The following is a 25,256-nucleotide window of genomic DNA, read 5'->3' as shown; positions in this document are numbered from 1 at the left end:
AAATGTGATGTAATGTTGTTCAAACACTGCTTTAGACGTTCAGGTTGTTGGAAGTTTGACTTCCTGTGACTCTGTGATGCTTTTTTTTTTATAATTCAATTTTTTGTTCTGCTTTTCAGTCATTTTAGCTTTTAATATTTCAGTTTGTTACTCTCTTTGTTTTGCTTTTCAGTAATGTTACATATTTTAGTTTTTTTTAAACTTAATATTCTTTATTCTATTTTTGTTCTGCTTTTAATACTGTAAAATTGTTGAATATTTTTAGAATTTAAAATACATGTTTTCTCTGTGAATGTGTATTAAAATATAATTTATTCCTGTGATGAAAAGCTGAATTTTCAGCAGCATTACTGCAGTCTTCAGTGTCACATGATCCTTCAGAAATCAATCTGATACTTAAAAACAGTGTTCAAACAAACTTTTTTTTTTTTTTTTCTAGGAAACTTTCTAAATGTGATGTAATGTTGTTCAAACACTGCTTTTGACGTTCAGGTCGCTGGAAGTTTGACTTCCTTTGACTTTCATCACTGTGTCGCTTTCAAAGCATTGATCTGTTTGTTTGAGTTTGTTGAACCAATGACGTGAGTTTGGGGCGGGGCTATCTGTTGGACTGACCAATGAGCTGACACTAGATGCTTTGATTGAGTGCATTAATAAATGATGAGAAGTGAGTTTTTCTGAGAGTAATGTGTTTTCTGTTGTGTTGATTCAGGACCCAGCCATGCAGAGGTGGAGACACGCGAATGCTTGTACTTCAACATCAACTGGGAGATCGAGAAGACCAACCGCAGCGGCGTGGAGCCCTGTGAGGGAGAGAAGGACAAACGCTCGCACTGCTACGCCTCCTGGAGGAACAACTCCGGCAGCATCGAGCTGGTCAAGAAGGGCTGCTGGTTAGACGACTTCAACTGCTACGACCGGTCAGTCTTCTCTAGTACTAGTCTTCTCCACAAACTACTAACTTCTGAGTGTAACTAGTCATGGATGGGATAATGGCTAATCTTGCTGGGTCTTGATAGGAAACTAAAACTAAATCCACAAAAAAGTTGCTTAAAATAAATGTAAAATGTATAGAAAAATAACCCTTACTTTTTTCAAGTAGATAATTCAGTTTAATTAAACTTGAAGTACTGACATAAGACTTAAAATGAAAAGTTTAAATAAAAAAATAACAAAACTAAGATGAATAAATAACTAAAACTAATAAAAAATAAAAAAATACTAATAAAATGAAAAAAACGGAACCAAAATTACTAAAACTTTTTAAAATTGAAGTATTTTTTAGTTTTATATATATATATATATATATATATATATATATATATATATATATATATATATATATATATTTATTTATTTATTTATTTATTAATATATTAATATTTCAGGTTTTACTGTATTTTTTTACTGTATTCAATTTGTTTAACTTTTTTTGCATTTATTTATTTAATTTTTCATTTTTGTTTATATATAAACTATTAATATTTCAGGTTTTTACTCTATTTTTTTCCCCATTTTTGTTTTACTTTTCAGGAATTTTATATATTTTAGTTTTTTAACCTGTAGTATTTCAGGTTTTTACTCTATTTTCATTCCATTTTTGTTCAGCTTTTTAGTAATTTTAGATATTTTCGTTTTTTTACTGTATTTTCCATTTTTGTTCTGCTTTTCAGTAATTTTAGATTTTTTTTAATTTTTTTTTACTTTTAATATTTTGTTTTTAATATTTTAGTTCTGCTTTTAAGTATTTTTTTTTATATTTTAGTTTTTTTAAAGAAAAGACAAACACAAACTACTAAGATGACTACATAACGCTTCTCTAGCACTAGTCCACAAATCTGATCAGCAGGGTTATTATAGGAAACTAAAACCATAAAAAAGTTGCTTAAATAAAATAAAATGTATAAAAAAATAACCCTTACTTTTTTCAAGTAGATAATTTATTTTAGTTAAACTTGAAGTACTGATATAAATGAGACTTAAAATTTAAATTTAAAATTTAATTAATTAAAAAATAAAATAAAAACAAACTACTAAGATCACTAAATAACTAAAACTAATAAATAACAAAAATAAAATACTAATAAAATGAGAAAAACACAACCAAAATTACAAAAAAGTAAATTAAAGTTAAAATTAAAATTTCACTTTTCCATTCCATTTTTGTTCTGATTTAAGTAATTTTAGACATTTTAGGTTTTTAACTTTTAATATTTCTTTTTTTGCTTTTATTTCTTTTTTTATTTTTATTTTCTTTTATTTATTTTTTTGCTTTTTACAGTAAAAACAGTAAAAACCTGAAATGTGAATTTGTTTTATTTTTTAATTCAATTTCTTCATTCCATTTTTGTTTAGCCTTTTAGTAATTTTAGTTTTTTAAACTTTCTGTTTTACTCAATTTTTTTATTTCCATTTTTGTTTTGCTTTTTAGTCATTTTAGACATTTTACTTTTTTAGCTTTTAATATTTCAGTTAATTTACCCTTTGTTCTGCTTTTCAGTATTTTTTTATATATATTTTAGGTTTTTTAAACTAAATGTTTATTTATTTTTTATTCTATTTTTGTTCTGCTTTTCAGTAATTTTTTATTTTAGGTTTTTTATTTTTATTTTTTTATTCAGTTTTTTTCTATTCTGCTTTAAGATATTTTAGTTTTTTAAACTTTTAATATTTTAATAGTCTTTGACACTATATTTTATTCCATTTTTGTTCTGCTTTTCAGTAATTTTTTATATATTTTAGGTTTTTTAAATTTTAAGTTTTTTTTAAATTCTATTTTTGTTCTGCTTTTCAGTAATTTATTTTAGGTTTTTTAAACTTAATATTATTTTTTTTTTATTATTTTTAATTCTATGTTTGTTCTCCTTTTCAGTAATGTTAGACATTTTAGTTATTTACCTTTTAATATTTCATTTTTTTTACTCTTTTCTGCTTTTCAGTAATTTTGCATATTTTAGTTTTTTTTTAACTTTTAATTAATTTTTGTATTTTTTTTTTACTAAATTTTTTACATTTAAAATTTAAAATGAAAATGTAAAAAATAAATCTGTAAACAAAACCTGTAATAGTTTCTGTAAACGTTCTTCTTTAAAGTGTCTTTGTAATGCTTGTTTTAAACGAATTTCAGACTTCAAAAGTGAGCCGAGTGATTCATTATTTGTGAAAATGCTGAACTTATTTCTTTATTTGAGATGATTTCTAAAGCTCATTCTGAGAGATTCATGCTTTCTGAATGTAGATTTCTATACGTCCGCTTGGATAAATGGGTTCTGACCTTGAGTTGTGTGAGATCGATGGAGGCTTGAGTTTGATATAGAAAGATGATATTAGATTTCCGGCCCACGATGCATTGCAGCGAGGCGTCTGCGTGTCATTTGGTTCAGAGGAGGCTTTACAGCGTCTTACATCATGTGTTCGGCTCTTTCCAAGAAGGAAACTCCATGAGAGATGGTTTGATGTTTGTGGAATAAATCTCAGGATGTTTTCTGCTACGCGAGCAACTTCACACTCATTATTTAATGTTTGGCCTGAATTTATTTAATGCCGACCTACTTAACAGCGAACCTGAGCGAAAACCAGATCTCTATTGATATTGATGATGCTTTATAATGATATAATACATCTCGTTTAGAATTAAACGTACATTGACTGATTCAAATTAAACCAAAGCAGCCACTGTCAACATGATCAGACTTTGAATGCAATTGAAGTAAAACATAATCTTGTTTTTTTACTAAATGTTTTTCACTAAATCAGCACATTTTTTTTTATTATTTATTTATTGATCTTTTTTTTATTTTAGATATTTGCATTTTTTAGCTTCTAATACGTCAGGGTTTTTATTACTGTATTTTTGTTCTGCTTTTTAGTAATTTTTGATATTTTAGTTTTTTTTACTTGAAATATTTTAATCTTTTGCTCTATTTTGTATTCCATTTTTGTTCTGCTTTTATATATTTTAGTTTTTATTATATTATATATATATCATATATATTATATTTGAGTTTTAGTTTTATTTTAGCCTTAATATTTCTATTGTTTACTCTGTTTTTATTCTGTTTATTTTTTGTTCTGCTTTTAGGTAATTTTAGATATTTAGTTAGTCTTTTACTGTTTTTGTTCCGTTTCTGTTCTGCTTTTATTTTTATTATTATACTTTTTTTTTACCTTTTAATATTTCTGTTTTTACTCTATTTTTATTCCTTTTTTTGTTCTGCTCCTCAGTAATTTGAGATTTATTTATTTTTTACTTGACATATTTCAGTCTTTTATTTTATTTTTTAAATTCCATTTTTGTTCCATAGATGTTTTTTTTTTTATATATATTTCTAATATTTCCCAAAAATGGCCTTTTCAGTAATTTTAGATATTTTAATTTTTTAGCTTCTTTAACATCAGGTTTTTTTTATCTATTTTTTTACTTTAAATATTTCAATCTTTTGCTCTATTTTGTTTTCCTTTTTTGTTCTGCTTTTATATATTTTAATGTTAATTTTTTTACTTTTAATATTGCTATTGTTTACTCTGTTTTTATTCCTTTTTTGTTCTGCTTTTAGGTAATTTTAGATAAGTTGTTTTGACTTAATATTTTTTTTCTGTCTTTTTGTTCTGCTTTTCAGTAATTTTAGTTATTTTAGTTTTTTTGCTTTAAATATTTGTTTTTTACTCCCCTTTTCTTCCTTTTTTCTGCTTTAAAGTAATTTTATATATATATATATAATTTTTTTTTTTTTTTTTACTTTAAATATTTTCAGTATTTTTAGATATTTTCGTTTTTTAGCTTCTAATACGTCAGGTTTTTTGTTCCATTTTTGTTCTGCTTTGTAGTAATTTTTGATATTTTAGTTTTTTTTTTTACTTTAAATATTTTAGTCTTTTGCTCTTTTTATTCCATTTTTGTTCTGCTTTTATATATTTTAGTGTTTTTTTTTTACTTTTAATATTTCTATAGTTTACTTTGTTTTTATTCGTTTTTTTTGTTCCGCTTTTAGGTAATTTTAGATATTTTAGTTTTTTTTTTACTTTTAATATTTCTATTTTTTACTCCTTATTCCTTTTTTGTTTTGCTTTTAGGTAATTTTAGATGTATTTTAGTTGTTTTAACTTTTAATATTTCATTTTTTTTACTATATATGTCTTTTGCTCAATTGTTTTGATCCATTTTTGTTGTGCTTTTATATAATAGTTTTTTACTTATAATATGTTTCTGTTTTTTGCTCTTTTTTATTCCATTTTTGTTCTGCTTTTCAGTAATTTCAGATATTTTGACTTAATTTTTTTTCTTTACTTATTTTACTGTTCTGCTTTTCAGTATTGTTAGATATTTTTTACTTTTATTATGTTTTTTTTTTTTACTTTATTTTTTATTCCATTTTTGATTTCCTTTAGGTAATTTTACATATTTTAAAGCACATTTATTTATTCTTAAGTTTGACCACATTTCATGCACTGTATTAATTCAAAGAGTTTTACATAAAAAATGATTTTAAAATAATCATGAAATAATCAGAATGGATACTTAACAAATAAAATAACATTAAAATGTAAAAATGAAAAGAAATAAAGAAAATTTAAATGTTTAAAACAAAGACATGCAGAAATAGAGATATATTGTCAGTACTCTGATCCCTTTCTATGATATTAATATGATATATTAACAGTGATCTGTCCTGCTGTCAGTGGAAACATGGGGACGTTGTTGACAAAGAGAGTCTGAATATCAGCACAATCGCCTCTCGCTGCTTCTCTCTTGTTCCCTACAGACTCAATCGGCTGCTCCCTAAAAGCAACAATCAGGGAACTAGAAATGAAGACCTTGTCCGCTACACTAATCAACCTTTTGTGTACCATACTGTAGTTTTGTCATAAACTGACCATGGTTCATTAAATGTGTTGTTTTCATGCCGTACTGTAAACAACCAGTTAACCTCTGTGTACTTACTAGTGTACTTCACTGGTGTAGGCCACATGTTCAAAATACAAATTACCGAAATTCACCTTTAGATTGACCCCAAACTCACAAGAAAAACAAATATGTTTTGCATAAAAAAATGTATGTTTTTTTGACCTATTAGGATTATTGTAATAGCCATTGAACATCTTGTGATTTTTGTATCACTGTATTAATTTTGCATTCTTGAACTCCTTAAAACATTTCAGAGCAAATATAATACTAAAACTTAATGTAATAAAACTAATGAATAAATATATAAATATATAAATACATATACATTTTGGTCTGCTTTTCAGTAATTTTAGGTATTTTACTTTGTTTTTTACTTATATATATTTTTTTTTTTTTCATTTTTGTTCTGCTTTTTAGTTAATCGTAAATATTTTAGTTTTTTTTACTTGTAATATTTCCTTTTTTTACTATTTTTAATCTTTTTATTTTTCCATTTTTGTTCTGCTTTTCAGTAATTTTTGATATTTTAGTTTTTTTTTTACTTTTAATATTTTTCTCTTTTTATTCCATTTTTGTCCTGCTTTTCAGTTGCTTTTTTCCTTTTAATACTTCACGTTTTTACTCCATTTTATTACATTTTTGTTCTGCTTTTCACTCATTTTAGATATTTTAGGTTTTTTCCTTTTTCTTTTAATATTTCATTTTTTTCTCTTTTCTTTTTTTATACATTTTTGTTCTGCTTTTCAGTAATTTTGGGTATTTTACCTTTTTGTTTTTTACTTATAATTAAAAAAAAAATTATTTCATTTTTGTTTTGCTTTTTAATTAATTGTCAATATTTTAGTTTTTTTTTTACTTTTAATGTTTTTCTCTTTTTATTCCATTTTTGTTCTGCTTTTCAATTGTTGTTTTTTCTTTCAATATTTCACATTTTTACTCTATTTTTATTACATTTTTGTTCTGCTTTTCAGTCATTTTTGATATTTTAGTTTTTTTTTTACTCTCATTTTTTGACTATTTCATTTTTGTTCTTCTCTTTAATAATTTAATATATTTTATTTTGTATTTATTTATTTTTTTAATATTTCGTTTTTTTACTCTTATTATTATTTTAATTATTACGTTTTTGTTCTGCTGTATTATAATATTAATATATAATTGTCTGGATGCTTCTGGGTGTTTTAAGACGTGAAGGTTACAGTATGTACATCTTTTGTCATTTTCAGCCTCATGAAAACTCTTGTTTTCCATTTTGAAGTTTAATATCTTGTTTATTAGCACTGAAGCAGACAACAGATCATTAAGTCAGCTTCCAGCGTTTCCAGTAGATGTCTGAGGACAGATGAGATGTGGGATGTTGTGTGTGTTTGAGCAGGTGTCTGGTTTGTGTGTTGTTCTCTCAGACAGGAGTGTGTGGCCACTGAGGAAAACCCTCAGGTGTTCTTCTGCTGCTGTGAAGGCAACTTCTGCAACGAGAGATTCACGCACCTGCCTGACGTCAGCGGACCAGGTGAGATCCTCAGACGACCCTCATCGTCAAAATCAGTCACAAACATCCTCAGTGCTTACCTCATTAAATATTCATGCACTCTTTACATTCAACAAAACATTCAAGCTGTGTTGAAGGAAACAGTTCAAACTAAACAGTGCAGCAAATACATTAACTGCGTTTTATTCTTTGTTTATTCTTTTATTTAGATTGTTTATAAAAAATATATATATATAGCCAATCTATTTTTCTATTTTAATTTATTAGTGAATTGATTTAATTTTATTTAATCAATCTATTTGTTTTTAATCAATCTATCTTAATATATTTTTTATTTTAATTTATTAAAATATGTTTATTTTTTGTAATTTTGTCCATTTATTTTTGGCTTTTTTTAATGTTATTAAATATATATTAAATATGTGTGTGTGTGTATATATGTATATATGTATATATGTATATATGTATATATATATATATATATATATATATATATATATATATATATATATATATATATATGATGTGTATTTTTTTACATTATTTTTGCCTGTTATTTTCTGTTTATCTTTTATTATTGTTTTTATTAATTAATTAAATATTATATATGTATATATGTGTGTATATATTATGTATTTGATTATTATTATAATATTTATTTATTCATTTAATTATTTTTTTGGTATATATGCATATATACCAAATATATAAAATAACAAATATATTAAAACAATATATATATATATATATATATATATATATATATATATATATATGTATATGTGTATATATATATATATGTATATATATATATATATATTGTTTTAATATTTTTGTTATTTTTGTATTTGTTTTTTTATTTATTTTTGGTTTATTTTAATATTTATTATGTATTTATTGTTAATACATCTATGTTTGTCTCGTTTTTTTGTTTTTCTCTTATTAATGTTTTAATAATTTTGTTTATTTTATGTATTCATATTGTTGTTTGGATTTTTTTAGTGAATTTACTTATTGATATTTTTTGTTTTTATCATTAATTTGTTAATATTTTTTATATTTTTATTAATGTTTTAAATAATTTAAAAAAATGTATGTATTATATTTTTGTTTCGATTTTTTTAGTGAATGTATTTTATGTACATTTATTTTTATTTATTATTTTTATTTTATTTTTAATTTCTTATATTTGTTTTATTTTTTATTTATTCTTATAAAAAGATTTTTTATAGACATTTTTATATAGATTTTTTTATGAACTTATTTATTATGTATTTATAGTCATTCAATTATTCACTTCATTTTTTTATTGACATATATTGATATTTATTTTTTATTGTTTGAATTAATTTTTACAATTTTATGTATGAATAGTTTTGTTTTATTTTTTATTTATTCATTTTAATTAAATTTTATGAATTTATTTATTTTTATGTATTTATAGTCATTCAGTTTTATCATTTTAAATGTCTATTTACTTTTTACATTTTTAAAAATTATTTTACATATTTATTATTTAATTTATTTGCTCATCAAATCGGATTTCCGAGTCAGAGCTGTTCATTTCGTGATCAATCATTTGACAGAAGGATGTTTGTGTGTGTCTGTGTCAGTGATCGAGTCTCCTCTGCCGGCGCCGGCGCTGCTCAACATGCTGGTTTACTCTCTGCTGCCCATCACCATGCTCTCCGTGGCCCTGCTGCTGGCCTTCTGGATGTACCGGCACCGCAAGCCGCCGTACGGACACGTGGACATCAACGAGGTCAGTCCATCCGCTTCATCCGTTGTATCTCTCAGGAATCCCCATTTGGCTTCGCTCGGATCGCTCACGTTCATTCTCAGTGTTTCAGCTCCCTCTAGTGGTGCTTTTGTTCATTTGATGATTCATTGAGGGGTTTTCTCTTATTTCAGGATCCCGGTCTGTCTCCTCCGTCGCCGCTGGTGGGACTGAAGCCTCTTCAGCTGCTGGAGGTCAAAGCCAGAGGACGCTTCGGCTGCGTCTGGAAGGCTCAGATGATGAATGAATATGTAGCCGTGAAGATCTTCCCCATTCAGGTTCACTTTTATTTCATTTTCTCACTAGATCATATAGATGCAAGCTCAGTAGGTTCAGTCCTGGTGTCAGTATTGTCAGATAAAGCTGTATGTGTGATGTTTTGACTCTGTGATGGACAGGACAAGCAGTCGTGGCAGAACGAGCGCGATGTGTTCTCTACGCCGGGCATGAAGCACGAGAACCTGCTGCGCTACATCGCCGCCGAGAAACGCGGAAGCAACCTGGAGACGGAGTTCTGGCTTATTACGGAGTTTCATGAACGGGTGAGGGGTCAAAGGTTAAAATAAATGGGGAATAAGTTGGAAAAAATAAATAAATTCACAAAATAAATTAATTTATTACAATTTATAAAGTTTTTATTTGTTATCACAGATTTAGTTTGCTATTTTAGTGCAAACGGTAACACTTTACGATAAGGTTGATTAGTTAACATTAGTTAACCACATTAGTTAACATGAACTAATAATGAACTGCACTTAAACAGCATTTATTAATCTTTGTTAATGTTAATTTCAACATTTACTAATTAGGGCCCGAGCCCAAAAGGGCGAAGGCCCTATTGTTCTTCTAAGGGTTCTTATTTTTTTTTTTTTTTTTATTTTTTTACACCTTCTGGGCACTTTTGGGGGCCTTAACATACTCAAAAACTCTTGAAAATTTGCACACACGTCGGAATCTGCGGCCATCAGGACGCCACTGAGGCTGGGACCCGGGCGTGGTTCAGGGCCTCTTCAGCGCCCCCTGGAACACAGTTTGAAAACTTGATGTACTGCGCACACATACTTGCACGTACTGATATGAAACTCGGTACACATATAGATCTCACTGAGCCAAACAACTTTTGTACTCTATGTCATGGGCTGAACGCAACAGGAAGTGAGATATTTAGGGCTGTTTAAAAAGCGCATGCTCTGGAATTTAACGTACTCCTCCCAGGGTTTCCATAGGATTGTCACCAAACTCGGTCAGCATGATCTCAAGACATTGGGGACGCTAAATTGCGAGGGGATTTTTGATATCTCGAACGGTTTGGCCGTGGCAAGGCGACAAAGTTATGGCGAGAAATGAGAAACAGGAAGTGTCTAATTACTGTTGCACACATTGCTTGATTCTTATGAAACTTCACCAGTTTGTTTGTTGTATGATGCCGATTCCATAAATGTGACTATTATGAGTCAAAGTTATAGCGCCACCAACTGGCAGCAGGAAGCGTGTCATTTTCAAAATCCTTTGAAATCAGCCTCTTAATTTTACTTGATTTTCTTCAAACTTCATCAAAATAATGTCAAAACACGGCCGATGAGAATATGTAAAGGGGTCGATGATAAATCAAATACTGTTGCCATGGCAACGTGTCAAACTTTAAAATTTGATTCCTGTCTTTTCAAGGCAGATAACATGCTTAGAATTTCATGAAACTCAACACACACGTCAATATTAATGACAGTAAGACACTGGCAAAAGGTCATAAATGGGCGTGGAGCAGGCACTCTATAGCGCCATCTTTTGACAAAAGTTGGGGGGTTAGTTTTTCCTACAGTCACCAAACTCTGTACATATATTGTTCTCATCAATCTGGACAACTTTCTAAATCAAACTCATTAGCTAAGACCAACAGGAAGCCGGCTATTTTGATTTGAATGTGGATTTTTGGAAAAATCAGGCTGTAAACAAATTCACACTCCTTCTAAGAAAAATAAGGTATTCACACCAAACTTTTTTAACATGAAGAGAAGATTCTGAAGATGTTAAATTGCGAGCGGATTTGGGATATCTTGAACGGTGTTGACGTGATGATTTTTTAAAGATGTAGTAAAAAACATAACCGTAATTTTTTTATATCTTTAAAGTGCAGCATCCAAACTCTTTACAACTTTTTTCACACAGAGATCTTATCATTCTGAGCAAGTGGTGTAAATATCAATTTTATACAAGCTTCTATGAATTAAAGAAAATTAAAAAAAGAAATTAGAAACCTGCTGTCACTCTGCCTGTGCCTGTCTGTGTTCAGTCACCATTGAGTCACTGAAGAGTGACTGAAGGGGGGAGGGGTGTAAGGGAGAGAGACCAGTGGAACATGCTGTTTTGCTTAAGACCATCTTTGAGGAAGATGCACATTGCTGTAGCGTAATCGACATAAATATGTCTGATATTTTGAGAAAATATAAAGGGTCATTAAATCTTTCATTGTTTGTATTTTGCAGTTGTTGTTTTTTATTTATTTTTACTGAACTGTACCATGAACTTGTCCTATTCAGTCACATAGCAAAAGATTAAGAAAAATACAACTTTTAAGCATGAGTGAATAATCTTCATTGTAGACAATATTTTCATAGTGTTATTTATTGAATATAAAATTATAATAATTAAAAATTTCAAGACAAACTTTGACAACAAAACAAACTTTGCTGTTATCTGTTCAAAACATCCGAAAACCATCATTTTAAGATCAGTTATATATATATCGCCCCATTAAAACACTCAACTTGATTTTTAAAGATATTTTGAAAGAATTAAGCGTTTATAGAGCACTTTGTGTATTGCTGTACACCCACATGAACTGTGTTCATGTTCATGTTAATTCACAGTACATAAACTAATTTACCTTTAAACAATATATGAATACTTTTTTTTTAGCTTAATATTAATTAACATTAATAAATGCTATTTAATTATTGTTCATGTTAACTAATATAGTTAATGTTAACAAATGAAACTGGATGGCAACATTTTATATATTGTGTGTATGTGTCTCTGTGTTGATTTTAAAGTGTAACCCTTTCAATTCAGTAAACTTAAAATCCAAACTAGCAGAGGGTTACTGTGAATGCATTTGCCAACTGTGCACCGTTTTCCTTATTGATTTTAGTTATGTAGCGCTTAAGAGTGATGTCTTATAACAGGAGTCACCAGCAAAGCAATATCCACATACAAATTGTACAGATTGGTAACGATTTAAGCAAAAGTGGTGAATGTAATGCAAGCAATAATAACATTTTGTTATCATTATGAATTACATGTTCTTATCATCATCATCAGAATATAGGGAAAATGTTCACATTTGGTTCACAGTTGGCATTATCTGAAGTCCTTGCAGGGGATTAGGTTTATAGCAAACTCCTCCTAGACATTTAATGAAATCAACATTATATTTGGTCAGTCTGATCTAGAGGCCTTAGAGATGTTAAATTGTGAAGATCTTGAGTTTCAGTAAAGGGCGTGTCCGTGGCGGCCTGACAAAGTTTGATGTTTTGCCATGGACATAGGTGTAATAACTCAGCCATAAAATGTCTGATCTGCCTCAAACTTCAGAGGTTTGGTAAGAGTCCTGGCCTGAAGACACCTAAAGGCCAATATTCAGATATTATCATAGCGCCACCTGTTGACACCAGGATATATCATATCTTTCACTAACTCAAACATACCAAGGTCAATCTGCACCAAACTTCATATGTTTGATAATAGTGCTGGCCTGAACACATCTACATGCCATTTATAGGCATAGCGCCACCAGCTGCCAATGGGAAGTTTGGCACATTTAAATGACTTATGACATATTTCTCATATATTTACTGTATTAAAAGCATACTGCCCACCGTTTGCTGTTTTCCTAAAGCCACCGGTCGGCGGTGAGCCCGGGTGCGAGGGCCCGTTCATCGCTGCTTGCAGCTTTAATTATTATTATTATTATTATTATTATTTTTTTTTCAATGTTTTGGGGGATTTCGGGGGCCTTAACATACACGAAAACTCTTGAAACTTTGCACACACATTGGAACCTGCGGCCATCAGGGCCGGACAGACTTTGACATGGGGGGGTCACCTGGGGGGGGCATGGCACAGCGTTAAAAATTGCGACTTTTGAAGGGCTCTGGAACGCACAACGGTTGACCTAGAGTCACCAAAATTCATACACATATAGACCTCATCGGGCCGAACAAATTTCACACTCATAGTCCGTGCTTCGCCAAACAGGAAGTCGGCTATTCAGGGATGTCTAAAAAGTGCATGCAATGGAATTTGAAATACTCCTACTAGGCCTTTCCACCGATGGCCACCAAACTCGGTCAGCATGATCTCAAGACATTGGGGACGCAAAATTGCCAGGGGATTTTTGATATCTCGAACGGTTTGACCGTGACGGGGCGACAAATTTATGGCGAGAAATGAGAAACAGGAAGTGCCTAATAACTTTGACATACTTTGTCTGATTTTGACCAAACTTCAGCAGTTTGTTCATCGTCTGATGCCGATCACAGTGATGTGACTATTATGAGTCAAAGTTATAGCGCCACCAACTGGCAGCAGAAAGCATGACGTTTTTGAAACGCTTTAAACTCAGCCTCTTAATTTTACTCAATTTGCTTCAAACTTCATCCCAATAATGTCAAAACACGACCGATAAGAATCTGTGAAGGGCGTTATCCATAACTTTTATCATGTTGCCATGGCAACGTGTCAAACTTTAACTTTAGTTTTTTGTGTTTTTGAGCCACTTAAAATGCTTAGAATTTCATGAAACTCAACACACACATCTGTATTAATGACAGTTAAACACTGATAAAAGCCCATAAATGGGCGTGGAGCAGGCGCTCCATAGCGCCACCTTTTGACAAAAGTTGGGGGGGTTACTTTGTGCTACAGTCACCAAACTCGGTACATATATTGGACTCATCAAGCCGGACAACTTTCTAATTTACACCCATTAGCTACGACCAACAGGAAGTCAGCTATTTTTATTTAAATATGGATTTTTGGAAAAATCAAGCTGTGGAATTTGAAATACTCCTCCTAGACCTTTCCACCGATGGCCACCAAACTCGTTCAGCATGATCTCAAGATATTGGGAATGCAAAATTGCCAGGGGATTTTTGGTATCTCGAACGGTTTGGCCGTGGCAGGGCGACGAATTATGGCGAGAAATGAGAAACAGGAAATGTCTAATAATTTTGACACACTTTATCTGATTTTGACCAAACTTAAGCAGTTTGTTCGTCGTATGATACCGATCACAGAGATGTGACTATTATGAGTCAAAGTTATAGCGCCACCAACTGGCAGCAGGAAGTGTGTTGCTTGCAAAACGCTTTTAAATCAACCTCTTAATTTTACTCAATTTGCTTCAAACTTCATCAGAATAATATCAAAACACGGCCGATGAGAATCTGTGAAGGGGTCCTTGATACATCAAATGCTGTTGCCATGGCAACATGTCAAACTTTAACATTTGTTTCCTGTGTTTTTAAATATAGCTGTGAATAAATTCATATCACTCATAGCAGAATCAGACAGTTCACACCAAACTTTGTCAACATGATGCCAAGATACTGAAGATGTTAAATTGTGAACGGCTTTGGGACATCTTGAACGGTGTTGATGTGGTGATTTATGAAAGTAACAATAAAAAAGATGAAGAGTTATTTTCATATATCTTTAAATTGCATTATTCTAACTCATCAAAACTTTTTACATATAAAGAACAAGAAATTCTTAGGAAATACGTGTAGTTTCAAAATGTTATCATGCTCAGAGGCCCCAAAAACATTAAAAGTGTCACATAAATTTGTCAGATTAAAGCTTTAATACCAGGGATGAACACTAGAGGTCCTCATAAGATAAGGAATCGTTTGACCTCTAATGCTATTTAGCTCATTCTCAGTGTATAAGAATGAAAATAATCCATAGAATCAGTTGATATAGACTGTACTGTCAGTGTACTTTTACATAATTATTTTGTATAGGTGCTTAAAGAGCATTAAAATCTTTTTTTAATCTTTTAAGGAAAAATTATATGATTTATATACATATATACAATCTCACTGATAGAATAAAAAATCTTATAAGTATGACACTATACTGCTCAGTTCACTTAATTAGAATGAGAAACAAATACATCAACTAAGTTAATATGTATTTATTTTTAATATATTTGTTTATAATTATTTCACAGATGCGTATAGATCATTAAAATAATATTTAAAAATGGATGTAGATCATAAAACATGGTAACTATTTAAAATAGGGTCTCTTTTGTTAACATTGGTTAATGAACTAACACACGAACGAACAACGAACAATATATTTGTACTCGATTTTCTTCAAACTTCATCAGAATGATGTAAAAACACGGCCGATGAGAGTCTGTAAAGGCGTCCCTGATGCATCAAATGCTGTTGCCATGGCAAATAAATAAAAATACAAAATACATTCAAATATTTGTTTCCTGTGTTTTTGAGGCAGATAGCGTGCCTAGAATTTTATTTTCCATTTTCAATTTTCAATGATTTATTATATATTTAAAGTGCAGCATCCTAACTCTTTGAAACTTTTTTCATACAAATAACTATTCATTCTGATTAAACACAGTTCATTTCATAATTATACAAAACTCCACGAATGAAAGAAAATTAAAAAACAAATCTGATCTCACTCTGCTCTGCACTGTATGTGTGTGTTTGTGTGGTAAGTGGCTGAGTGTAAGGAGGGGGGATGGGTGGTAAGAGAAAGAGTCAGACAGGAGGAGAGACAGTTAGGGTTAGTCCAAAGGGTTATTGTGAATGCATGTGCCAACTGGGCACCGTTTTCCTGATGCTATCGGGATGGCGACTGCCAGACGGCGAGGGCCCGGTCAACGCTGCTTGCAGCTTTAATACATTATTAAAATCTTGTTAACATTAGTTAATGAAGCGTGAACTAACATGAGCAAACAATGAACAACTGTATTTTCGTTAACTAACGTTAATGAAGATTAGTAAATACAGTAACTAATGTATTGCTCATGGTTAGTTCATGTTTAACTAATGAACCTTATTGTAAAGTGTTACCGTACAAACATAGAACAGTTTTTTTTTTATATAAAAATAAATACATTCACACAAATGAAGTAAATAAATTCACAAAAAACAAAAGTAAAAATATAAAAAACTTTTTTTTTGTATATTTAGAACATTTATTTTTTGCCTGTTTTTTGTTTAAATTTTGTATTGTTTGTATTTATGAATTTATTTACTTTGTGTGAATTTGTTTATTTTTATTCATTTAAATTCTTTTATTTTTTAAGTATTTATTTTATGTATAATTTTTAAATATTCATTGTTTTATTTATTTATTATTTTTGGTTTATTTATATTAGTATTTATTTGATTTTTTTTTTATTAATCAATTTGATTTATTTTTATGTTTTTATAGTAGAGATATAATTTCAGTTCTGGCTTATTACAGATTTTCATGAATGGGTGAATTATTAATTTATCATCGCAGTTTTAGTTTGTTATTGTCATACAAACATAGAACAGTTTTTTTATTTATTTATTTTTTTTTTTTAATTCTTTATTTTATGTATGATTTTTAAATATTCATTGTTTTATTTATTTTTTATTTGATTCATTTATATTGTTATTTATTTGATAGTTTTTAATGAATTAATCAGATTTTTTTATGTGTCTATAGTATAAATATAATTTGATATACTATATTAGAACAGTTTAATTAATTAAAAAAATAATTAATTAAAAAAATATGAATAAAAATAAATACATTCACACAAATAAAGTAAATAAATTCACAAAAAACAAAAGTAAAAATATAAAAAACTTTTTTTTGTATATTTAGAACATTTATTTTTTGCCTGTTTTTTGTTTAAATTTTGTATTGTTTGTATTTATGAATTTATTTACGTTGTGTGAATTTGTTTATTTTTATTCATTTAAATTCTTTTATTTTTTAAGTATTTATTTTATGTATAATTTTTAAATATTCATTGTTTTATTTATTTATTATTTTTATAGTTTATTTATATTAGTATTTATTAGATTTTTTTATTAATCAATTTGATTTATTTTTATGTTTTTATAGTAGAGATATAATTTCAGTTCTGGCTTATTACAGATTTTCATGAATGGGTGAATTATTAATTTATCACAGTTTTAGTTTATTATTGTCGTACAAACATAGAACAGTTTTTTTTATTTTTTTATTTATTTAAATTCTTTATTTTATGTATGATTTTTAAATATTCGTTGTTTTATTTATTTTTTATTTGATTCATTTATATTGTTATTTATTTGATAGTTTTTAATGAATTAATCTGATTTTTTTATGTGTCTATAGTATAAATATAATTTGATATACTATATTAGAACAGTTTAATTAATTAAAAAAATAATTAATTAAAAAAATATGAATAAAAATAAATGCATTCACACAAATAAAGTAAATAAATTCACAAACAAAAGTAAAAATATAAAAAACAATTTTTTGTATATTTAGTACATTTATTTTTTGCCTGTTTTTTGTTTAAATTTTGTATTGTTTGTATTTATGAATTTATTTACTTTGTGTGAATTTGTTTATTTTTATTCATTTAAATTCTTTTATTTTTTAAGTATTTATTTTATGTATAATTTTTAAATATTCATTGTTTTATTTATTTATTATTTTTGGTTTATTTATATTAGTATTTATTTGATTTTTTTTTATTAATCAATTTGATTTATTTTTATGTTTTTATAGTAGAGATATAATTTCAGTTCTGGCTTATTACAGATTTTCATGAATGGGTGAATTATTAATTTATCATCGCAGTTTTAGTTTGTTATTGTCATACAAACATAGAACAGTTTTTTTATTTATTTATTTTTTTTTTTTTAATTCTTTATTTTATGTATGATTTTTAAATATTCATTGTTTTATTTATTTTTTATTTGATTAATTTATATTGTTATTTATTTGATATTTTTTAATGAATTAATCTGATTTTTTTTGTGTCTATAGTATAAATATAATTTGATATACTATATTAGAACAGTTTAATTAATAAAAAAATAATTAATTAAAAAAATATGAATAAAAATAAATACATTCACACAAATAAAGTAAATAAATTCACAAAAAACAAAAGTAAAAATATAAAAAACTTTTTTTTGTATATTTAGAACATTTATTTTTTGCCTGTTTTTTGTTTAAATTTTGTATTGTTTGTATTTATGAATTTATTTACTTTGTGTGAATTTGTTTATTTTTATTCATTTAAATTCTTTTAATTTTTAAGTATTTATTTTATGTATAATTTTTAAATATTCATTGTTTTATTTATTTATTATTTTTATAGTTTATTTATATTAGTATTTATTAGATTTTATTATTAATCAATTTGATTTATTTTTATGTTTTTATAGTAGAGATATAATTTCAGTTCTGGCTTATTACAGACTTTCATGAATGGGTGAATTATTAATTTATCACAGTTTTAGTTTATTATTGTCGTACAAACATAGAACAGTTTTTTTTATTTTTTTATTTTTTAAATTCTTTATTTTATGTATGATTTTTAAATATTCGTTGTTTTATTTATTTTTTATTTGATTCATTTATATTGTTATTTATTTGATAGTTTTTAATGAATTAATCTGATTTTTTTATGTGTCTATAGTATAAATATAATTTGATATACTATATTAGAACAGTTTAATTAATTAAAAAAATAATTAATTAAAAAAATATGAATAAAAATAAATGCATTCACACAAATAAAGTAAATAAATTCACAAAAAACAAAAGTAAAAATATAAAAAACAATTTTTTGTATATTTAGTACATTTATTTTTTGCCTGTTTTTTGTTTAAATTTTGTATTGTTTGTATTTATGAATTTATTTACTTTGTGTGAATTTGTTTATTTTTATTCATTTAAATTCTTTTATTTTTTTAAGTAATTTATGTTATGTATAATTTTTAAATATTCATTGTTTTATTTATTATTTTTGGTTTATTTATATTAGTATTTATTTGATTTTTTTATTAATCAATTTGATTTATTTTATGTTTTTATAGTAGAGATATAATTTCAGTTCTGGCTTATTACAGATTTTCATGAATGGGTGAATTATTAATTTATCACAGTTTTAGTTTGTTATTGTCGTACAAACATAGAACAGTTTTTTTAATATCTGAAATTTGTATATGTAATATATATTTTATATCAAATTATATTTACACTATAAATACATAAAAATAAATCAGATTAATTCATTTAAAAATATCAAATAAATACCAATATGAATAAACCAAAAAATTAAAAATAAATAAAACAGTTAACTTTTCTTTTTTTTTTTTTGTGGATTTATTTAGTTTTATTCATTTAAATTCTTTATTTTATGTATAATTTTTAAATATTCATTGTTTTTTTTATATTGGTATTTATTTGATATTTTTTAATTAATTAAGAAAGTCTATGTTTTGTACTAAAATAACTAAAACTAAAACTCTGATGACAAATTATTAAAAAAACATATATTTTTAAACAAATTAATTCATATTTTGATTTATTTTTAGTGATTTTTTTTTATATATATATATATATATATATATATATATATATATATATATATATATATATATAACTTATTTCCTATTTGTTTTTAAGCTATTTATTTTTATTTTGGGTTATTTTTGTTGTATTTTAAATTCTATTAAAAAAATTAATACATTTATTTTGTCTGTTCTATATTTTATTTTATTTTATTGTTTAAATATATGTTTTTATTTTTGTGTATTTCTTTATTCATATGAATTTATGTATTTTTCTTCATTTAATTTCTTTTTGTTTTTAATTAATTTATTATTTTATTTTTTTATTATTTTAATGTTATTTTTGTTGTATTTTAAATTGTTTATTAATTAATAATACATTTATTTTGTCTGTTCTATATTTTATTTTATTTTAAATGTATTTTTAAATAATTCTTACCTATTTATATTTTTGTTTTTAGTGTATTTCTTTACTTTATTCATATGAATTTATTTATTTTATTCATTTAATTTCTTCTTATTTTTAAGTAATTTATTTTATGTATAGTCATTTTTTTTTTTTTTTTTGGTCATATTTTATGTATATATAGTAGTAAATGTAAATTAGATATAAAAAAATATATTAGATATACAAAATCTAGATATTAAAATGATGTTTTATTTTTTGTTGTTTTTACTAAACTAACTAAAACTAATAAAACTATATGGACATATAAAAAAAAAAAAGTATTCACAAAATTAATTATTGTCAAAGACAATGCTATTGAAATATAATACTGAATCATGAGTTTGCTGAATAGTTTCGTAATGTATTGAATGTATCAGGGTTCGCTGACGGACTACCTGAAGGGGAACGCGCTGAGCTGGACGGATCTGTGTCACATCGCGGAGACGATGGCGTGCGGTCTGTCGTATCTTCACGAGGACGTGGCGCGCACTAAAGGAGAAGGTCCTAAACCGGCCATCGCTCACAGGTGACTCTAACATCCCAGCCTTCAACCACAGACCGCTGTAATCATTGCAGTAATGACTGCGAACGCATCCGTCCACAGAGACTTCAAGAGCAAGAACGTGATGCTGAAGACGGATCTGTCGGCGGTGGTGGGGGACTTTGGGCTGGCGGTGCGGTTCGAGCCGGGAAAGCCGCCGGGAGACACGCACGGTCAGGTGGGGACGCGCCGCTACATGGCGCCGGAGGTGCTGGAGGGGGCCATTAACTTCCAGCGGGACGCCTTCCTGAGGATAGACATGTACGCCATGGGGCTGGTGCTCTGGGAACTGGTGTCGCGCTGCAAAGCCGCTGACGGTGAGAAAATGCAGACGCTTCAGTCTGTCCTGGAGATTGTCCTCATTGTTTCATAGGCCACTAAATGTTACTAATAGCTCATTTCCATCACACACAAAAGTCTTTTTATTTTTATTTACATTTTTATTTAAATTTTTATTTAAATGCTTAATTTCTTTTTTTTCTCGCATTTTAGATTGTAATGGACTGTTTTATAATAATTAATAAAAAACAATTGTTATAATTTATTTTTAGTGAATTAATTTTATTTATATGTATTTGTTTTCCTTTTTTTCCATATTTGTTTTTAAGCAAATCATTTAATATATTTTTATTTTAATATATTAGTTTTTTTTTTTTTCTTATTTTGTTTTATTTTTGTTATTTTTGTTTTATTATTTATTTTATGTACTTTAAGTCATTCATTAATTTTTTTTGTCATTTTTAATTTTTTATGTTTTAAATACGTTTATTTTTGTCTGGTTTGTCTGTTTTTTCTTTTTTATTATTGTTTTAACACGTTGATAATATTTTTATTTTAGTTTTTTCCTGAATTTATTTACTTATATTTTTGTTATTTGTTTTTTGTTTGTTCGTTTTTTTGCATTTTGGTTTATTTTAATGTTATTTATGTATTTTTTTTTTAATTAATTTGTTTCTTATACTCGTATTTATTATTTTATCATTTTAAAATGTTTCTTTTATTTGTGTTTTAATTCGTTTTTAATTATGTTTATGTATTTAATTTTTTTTGTGAATTTATTTATTTACTTTTTGTTCTTTTAGTTTTATTTTTTATTTTTTTTATTATTTACTTTATATACTTATATTCATTCAATGTTTTGTCATTTTAAAATGTGTATTTATTTTAATACATTTATTTTTGTCTGTTTTTAATGCTTTTATGTTTGTTTATGTTATGTTTTTATGATATATTTATTTTAGGTTTTTTACTGAATTTATTTACTTAAATTTGTTATTTTGTAATTTTTGTACTTTTTAATTTAATTTTGGTTTATTTTAATGTTGTTTATTTATTTTTTTCATTAAATCTTTTATATACTTGTATTCATTCTTTTTTTTTGTCATTCTAAAATGTGTAATTATTTTTTAATAGAGTCAGTTTTTATTTTTTATAGTCAGTTCTGAGCATCTGCGCTCTACCCATTTTCAAGACGTCCCTTTCTCTTGCGTACTGCTGTTCCAGCTACTTACGTTCTTTGTGTGCTGTGTTCCCTCAGGTCCTGTAGATGAGTACATGCTGCCGTTTGAGGAGGAGATCGGCCAGCATCCGTCTCTGGAGGATCTTCAGGATGTGGTGGTTCATAAGAAAATGCGGCCGGTGTTTAAGGACTGCTGGCTCAAGCATTCAGTGAGTGACCCGCTTCCAAACCCATAACAAACTGCACTTCCTGTGGAATGCAAAATCATACTTTCAAAACATTTTCAAATTTTAGAGTTTTCCAGTTTAAGATTTTAAAAATGAAACATTTAAATGTAAAATGGATAAAAACAATAAACAAAAATCTTAAAATATTCAAGAACATTGTTGTTCAGGTATAATTAAGATATCATTATTGTTTTTATTAATATTCTGAAACAGTTTTGATTTTTACATTTTAGTATTTTCACATTTAAGATTTAAAAATTATACATTTAAATTTTAAAATGGCTAAAAACAATAAAGAAAAATCAGGAACAGCATTTTTTAGGTATAAGTGAGAAATCAATTTAATTTTTATTAATATTTTGAAACAGACTTTTTTTTATTATTATTTTTATTAATTTAAGAGTTTTCATATTTAAGATTTACAAAAATTATACATTTAAGAGTTTTCACACTTAAGTTCACACAGGAACATCATTTTTTAGGTATAATTGAGATACTATTATTGTTTTTATTAATATCTAACCCTAACATAACCCTGACCCTATTTTATTTAGAGTATAGTTTTTATTTACAGGTTTTTGCAGCTTTCTGGTGATTTTGTCATTTTTATTAGTTTGTTGTCGTACTTTATTATGGAGTCAGAAAAGGTCAGAAAAAAATCCATGCTTTAAAAAGTAGAAATTATGACTTAAGTCATAATTACGAGATACACTCCTGGAAACGGAACTTCAAAGGCATATGGCGAATCATCTGATTCAAAACGGAAGCCGTCAAGTGGTCATGTGATCAATGTGTTTAAGTCATAATTTCGACTTATTATCTCGTTATTACGACTTTGTATCTCATAATTGACTTTTAAAGTCATAATTTCGACATAGTAAGTCATAATTTTGATTTATCTCGTAATTATGACTTAAGTCAGTCATAATTTCAACTTTTTATCTCATAATTTCGACTTTTTATCTCGTAATTATGACTTAAGTCAGTCATAATTTCAACTTTTTATCTCATAATTTCGACTTTGTATCTCATAATTATGACTTTTAAAGTCATAATTTCGACATAGTAAGTCATAATTTTGATTTATCTCGTAATTATGACTTAAGTCAGTCATAATTTCGACTTTTTATCTCGTAATTACGACTTAAGTCAGTCATAATTTTGACTTTTTATCTCATAATTTCGACTTTGTATCTCATAATTATGACTTTTAAAGTCATAATTTCGACATAAATAATTTCGTCGTAATTTAAAAATCGAAATTATGACTGACTTAAGTCATAATTACGAGATAAATCGAAATTATGACTTAAGTCAGTCATAATTTCGATTTTTTTAACTCATAATTTCGACTTTTTATCTCGTAATTACGACTTAAATCAGTCATAATTTCGACTTTTTAACTCATAATTTCGACTTTATCTCGTAATTACGACTTAAGTCAGTCATAATTTCGACTTTTTAACTCATAATTTCGACTTTGTATCTCATAATTGACTTAAAGTCATAATTTCGACATAGTAAGTCATAATTTCGACTTATCTCATAATTATGATTTAAGTCAGTCATAATTTCGACTTTTTAACTCATAATTTCGACTTTGTATCTCATAATTATGACTTTTAAAGTCATAATTTCGACATAGTAAGTCATAATTTCGACTTATCTCGTAATTATGACTTAAGTCAGTCATAATTTCGACTTAACTCATAATTTCGACTTTTTGTCTCGTAATTACGACTTTGTATCTCATAATTATGACTTAAGTCAGTCAAAATTTCGACTTTTTAACTTATTTCGACTTTTTATCTCGTAATTACAACTTAAGTCAGTCATAATTTCGACTTTTTATCTCAATTTCGACTTTTTATCTCATAATTGACTTTTAAAGTCATAATTTCGACATAGTAAGTCATAATTTTGATTTATCTCGTAATTATGACTTTTTATCTCGTAATTACGACTTATGTGAGTCATAATTTCGACTTTTTATCTCATAATTTCGACTTTAAAAGTCATAATTATGAGATATTGTATCTCATAATTATGACTTTTTTCGACTTTTTTGACTTTTTAAGGCATGGATTTTTTTTCTGCCCTGGCGGAAACGGGCTTCCATACTTTATATATGTAGTTTTCTATTTCAATATTTTTATCAATATTCATTTTAGTTTTAATACAATCAAGTTAATCTAAATAGAAAAGAAAAATGTTGCTTTGGAAAGCTGTAAAAATGTATTTACTTTATTTCAGTTAATTGTAAATTCATTTAAAACAGCTTTCCACGAGACAAAAATCCGATGCTTATGTAGTGTTTGTGCGTTTGCGTTCAGGGTCTGGCGCAGATGTGCGAGACGATCGAGGAGTGCTGGGATCACGACGCGGAGGCGCGGCTGTCGGCCGGCTGCGTGGAGGAGCGAATCTCTCAGATCCGCCGCCTGACCAGCGCCACTACCTCAGACTGCCTGCTCTCCATGGTGACCTCGCTCACCAACGTGGACCTGCCGCCCAAAGAGTCCAGCATCTGAGCGAACGCAACCACCCTCGTCTTTCCAAACTCAGTGAATCTCAAACCACATCAAAGCAGCTGCTATTTTATCCTAACGTTTTTTATTATTATTATTATTATTATTATTATTATTGTTATTATTATTATTTTTCTGATCGGATCAGTAACTACCAGCACACTTCTCTACTGTATTTTTATCATTAGAGCAAACGCGAAAAGATTTTTAAAACGCATTCAGGTGCCGACAAATGAATGCTGACAGCTGACGTTTCAGTTCTGCCGATTCCATTGATTCATCTCTTTTTTTTTTCTTCT

At 27.4% G+C, this 25,256-nt stretch overlaps 1 protein-coding gene across 1 annotated transcript in view; it reads left to right on the top strand.

Annotated features, from left to right (window-relative positions):
* acvr2ba (activin A receptor type 2Ba) overlaps window positions 1–24,966 on the top strand; it is a 25,956-nt gene extending 990 nt beyond the window's left edge. The window contains exons 3-11 of the mRNA XM_073830654.1: window positions 713–920; window positions 7,309–7,415; window positions 9,008–9,156; window positions 9,306–9,449; window positions 9,570–9,713; window positions 20,583–20,731; window positions 20,810–21,063; window positions 22,284–22,414; window positions 24,766–24,966. Of these exons, the coding sequence (XP_073686755.1) occupies window positions 713–920; window positions 7,309–7,415; window positions 9,008–9,156; window positions 9,306–9,449; window positions 9,570–9,713; window positions 20,583–20,731; window positions 20,810–21,063; window positions 22,284–22,414; window positions 24,766–24,960 (1,481 nt within the window). The 3' untranslated portion in view covers window positions 24,961–24,966. The remainder of the gene's footprint in view (window positions 1–712; window positions 921–7,308; window positions 7,416–9,007; window positions 9,157–9,305; window positions 9,450–9,569; window positions 9,714–20,582; window positions 20,732–20,809; window positions 21,064–22,283; window positions 22,415–24,765) is intronic.
* The last annotated feature ends 290 nt before the right edge of the window (window positions 24,967–25,256 follow it).

Source organism: Garra rufa, chromosome 24 (assembly GCF_049309525.1).
Source record: "Garra rufa chromosome 24, GarRuf1.0, whole genome shotgun sequence".
Lineage (NCBI taxonomy): Eukaryota > Metazoa > Chordata > Actinopteri > Cypriniformes > Cyprinidae > Garra > Garra rufa.
Note: the sequence above shows the minus strand (reverse complement) of the source record. Positions and strands in the feature narration are given on the sequence as shown.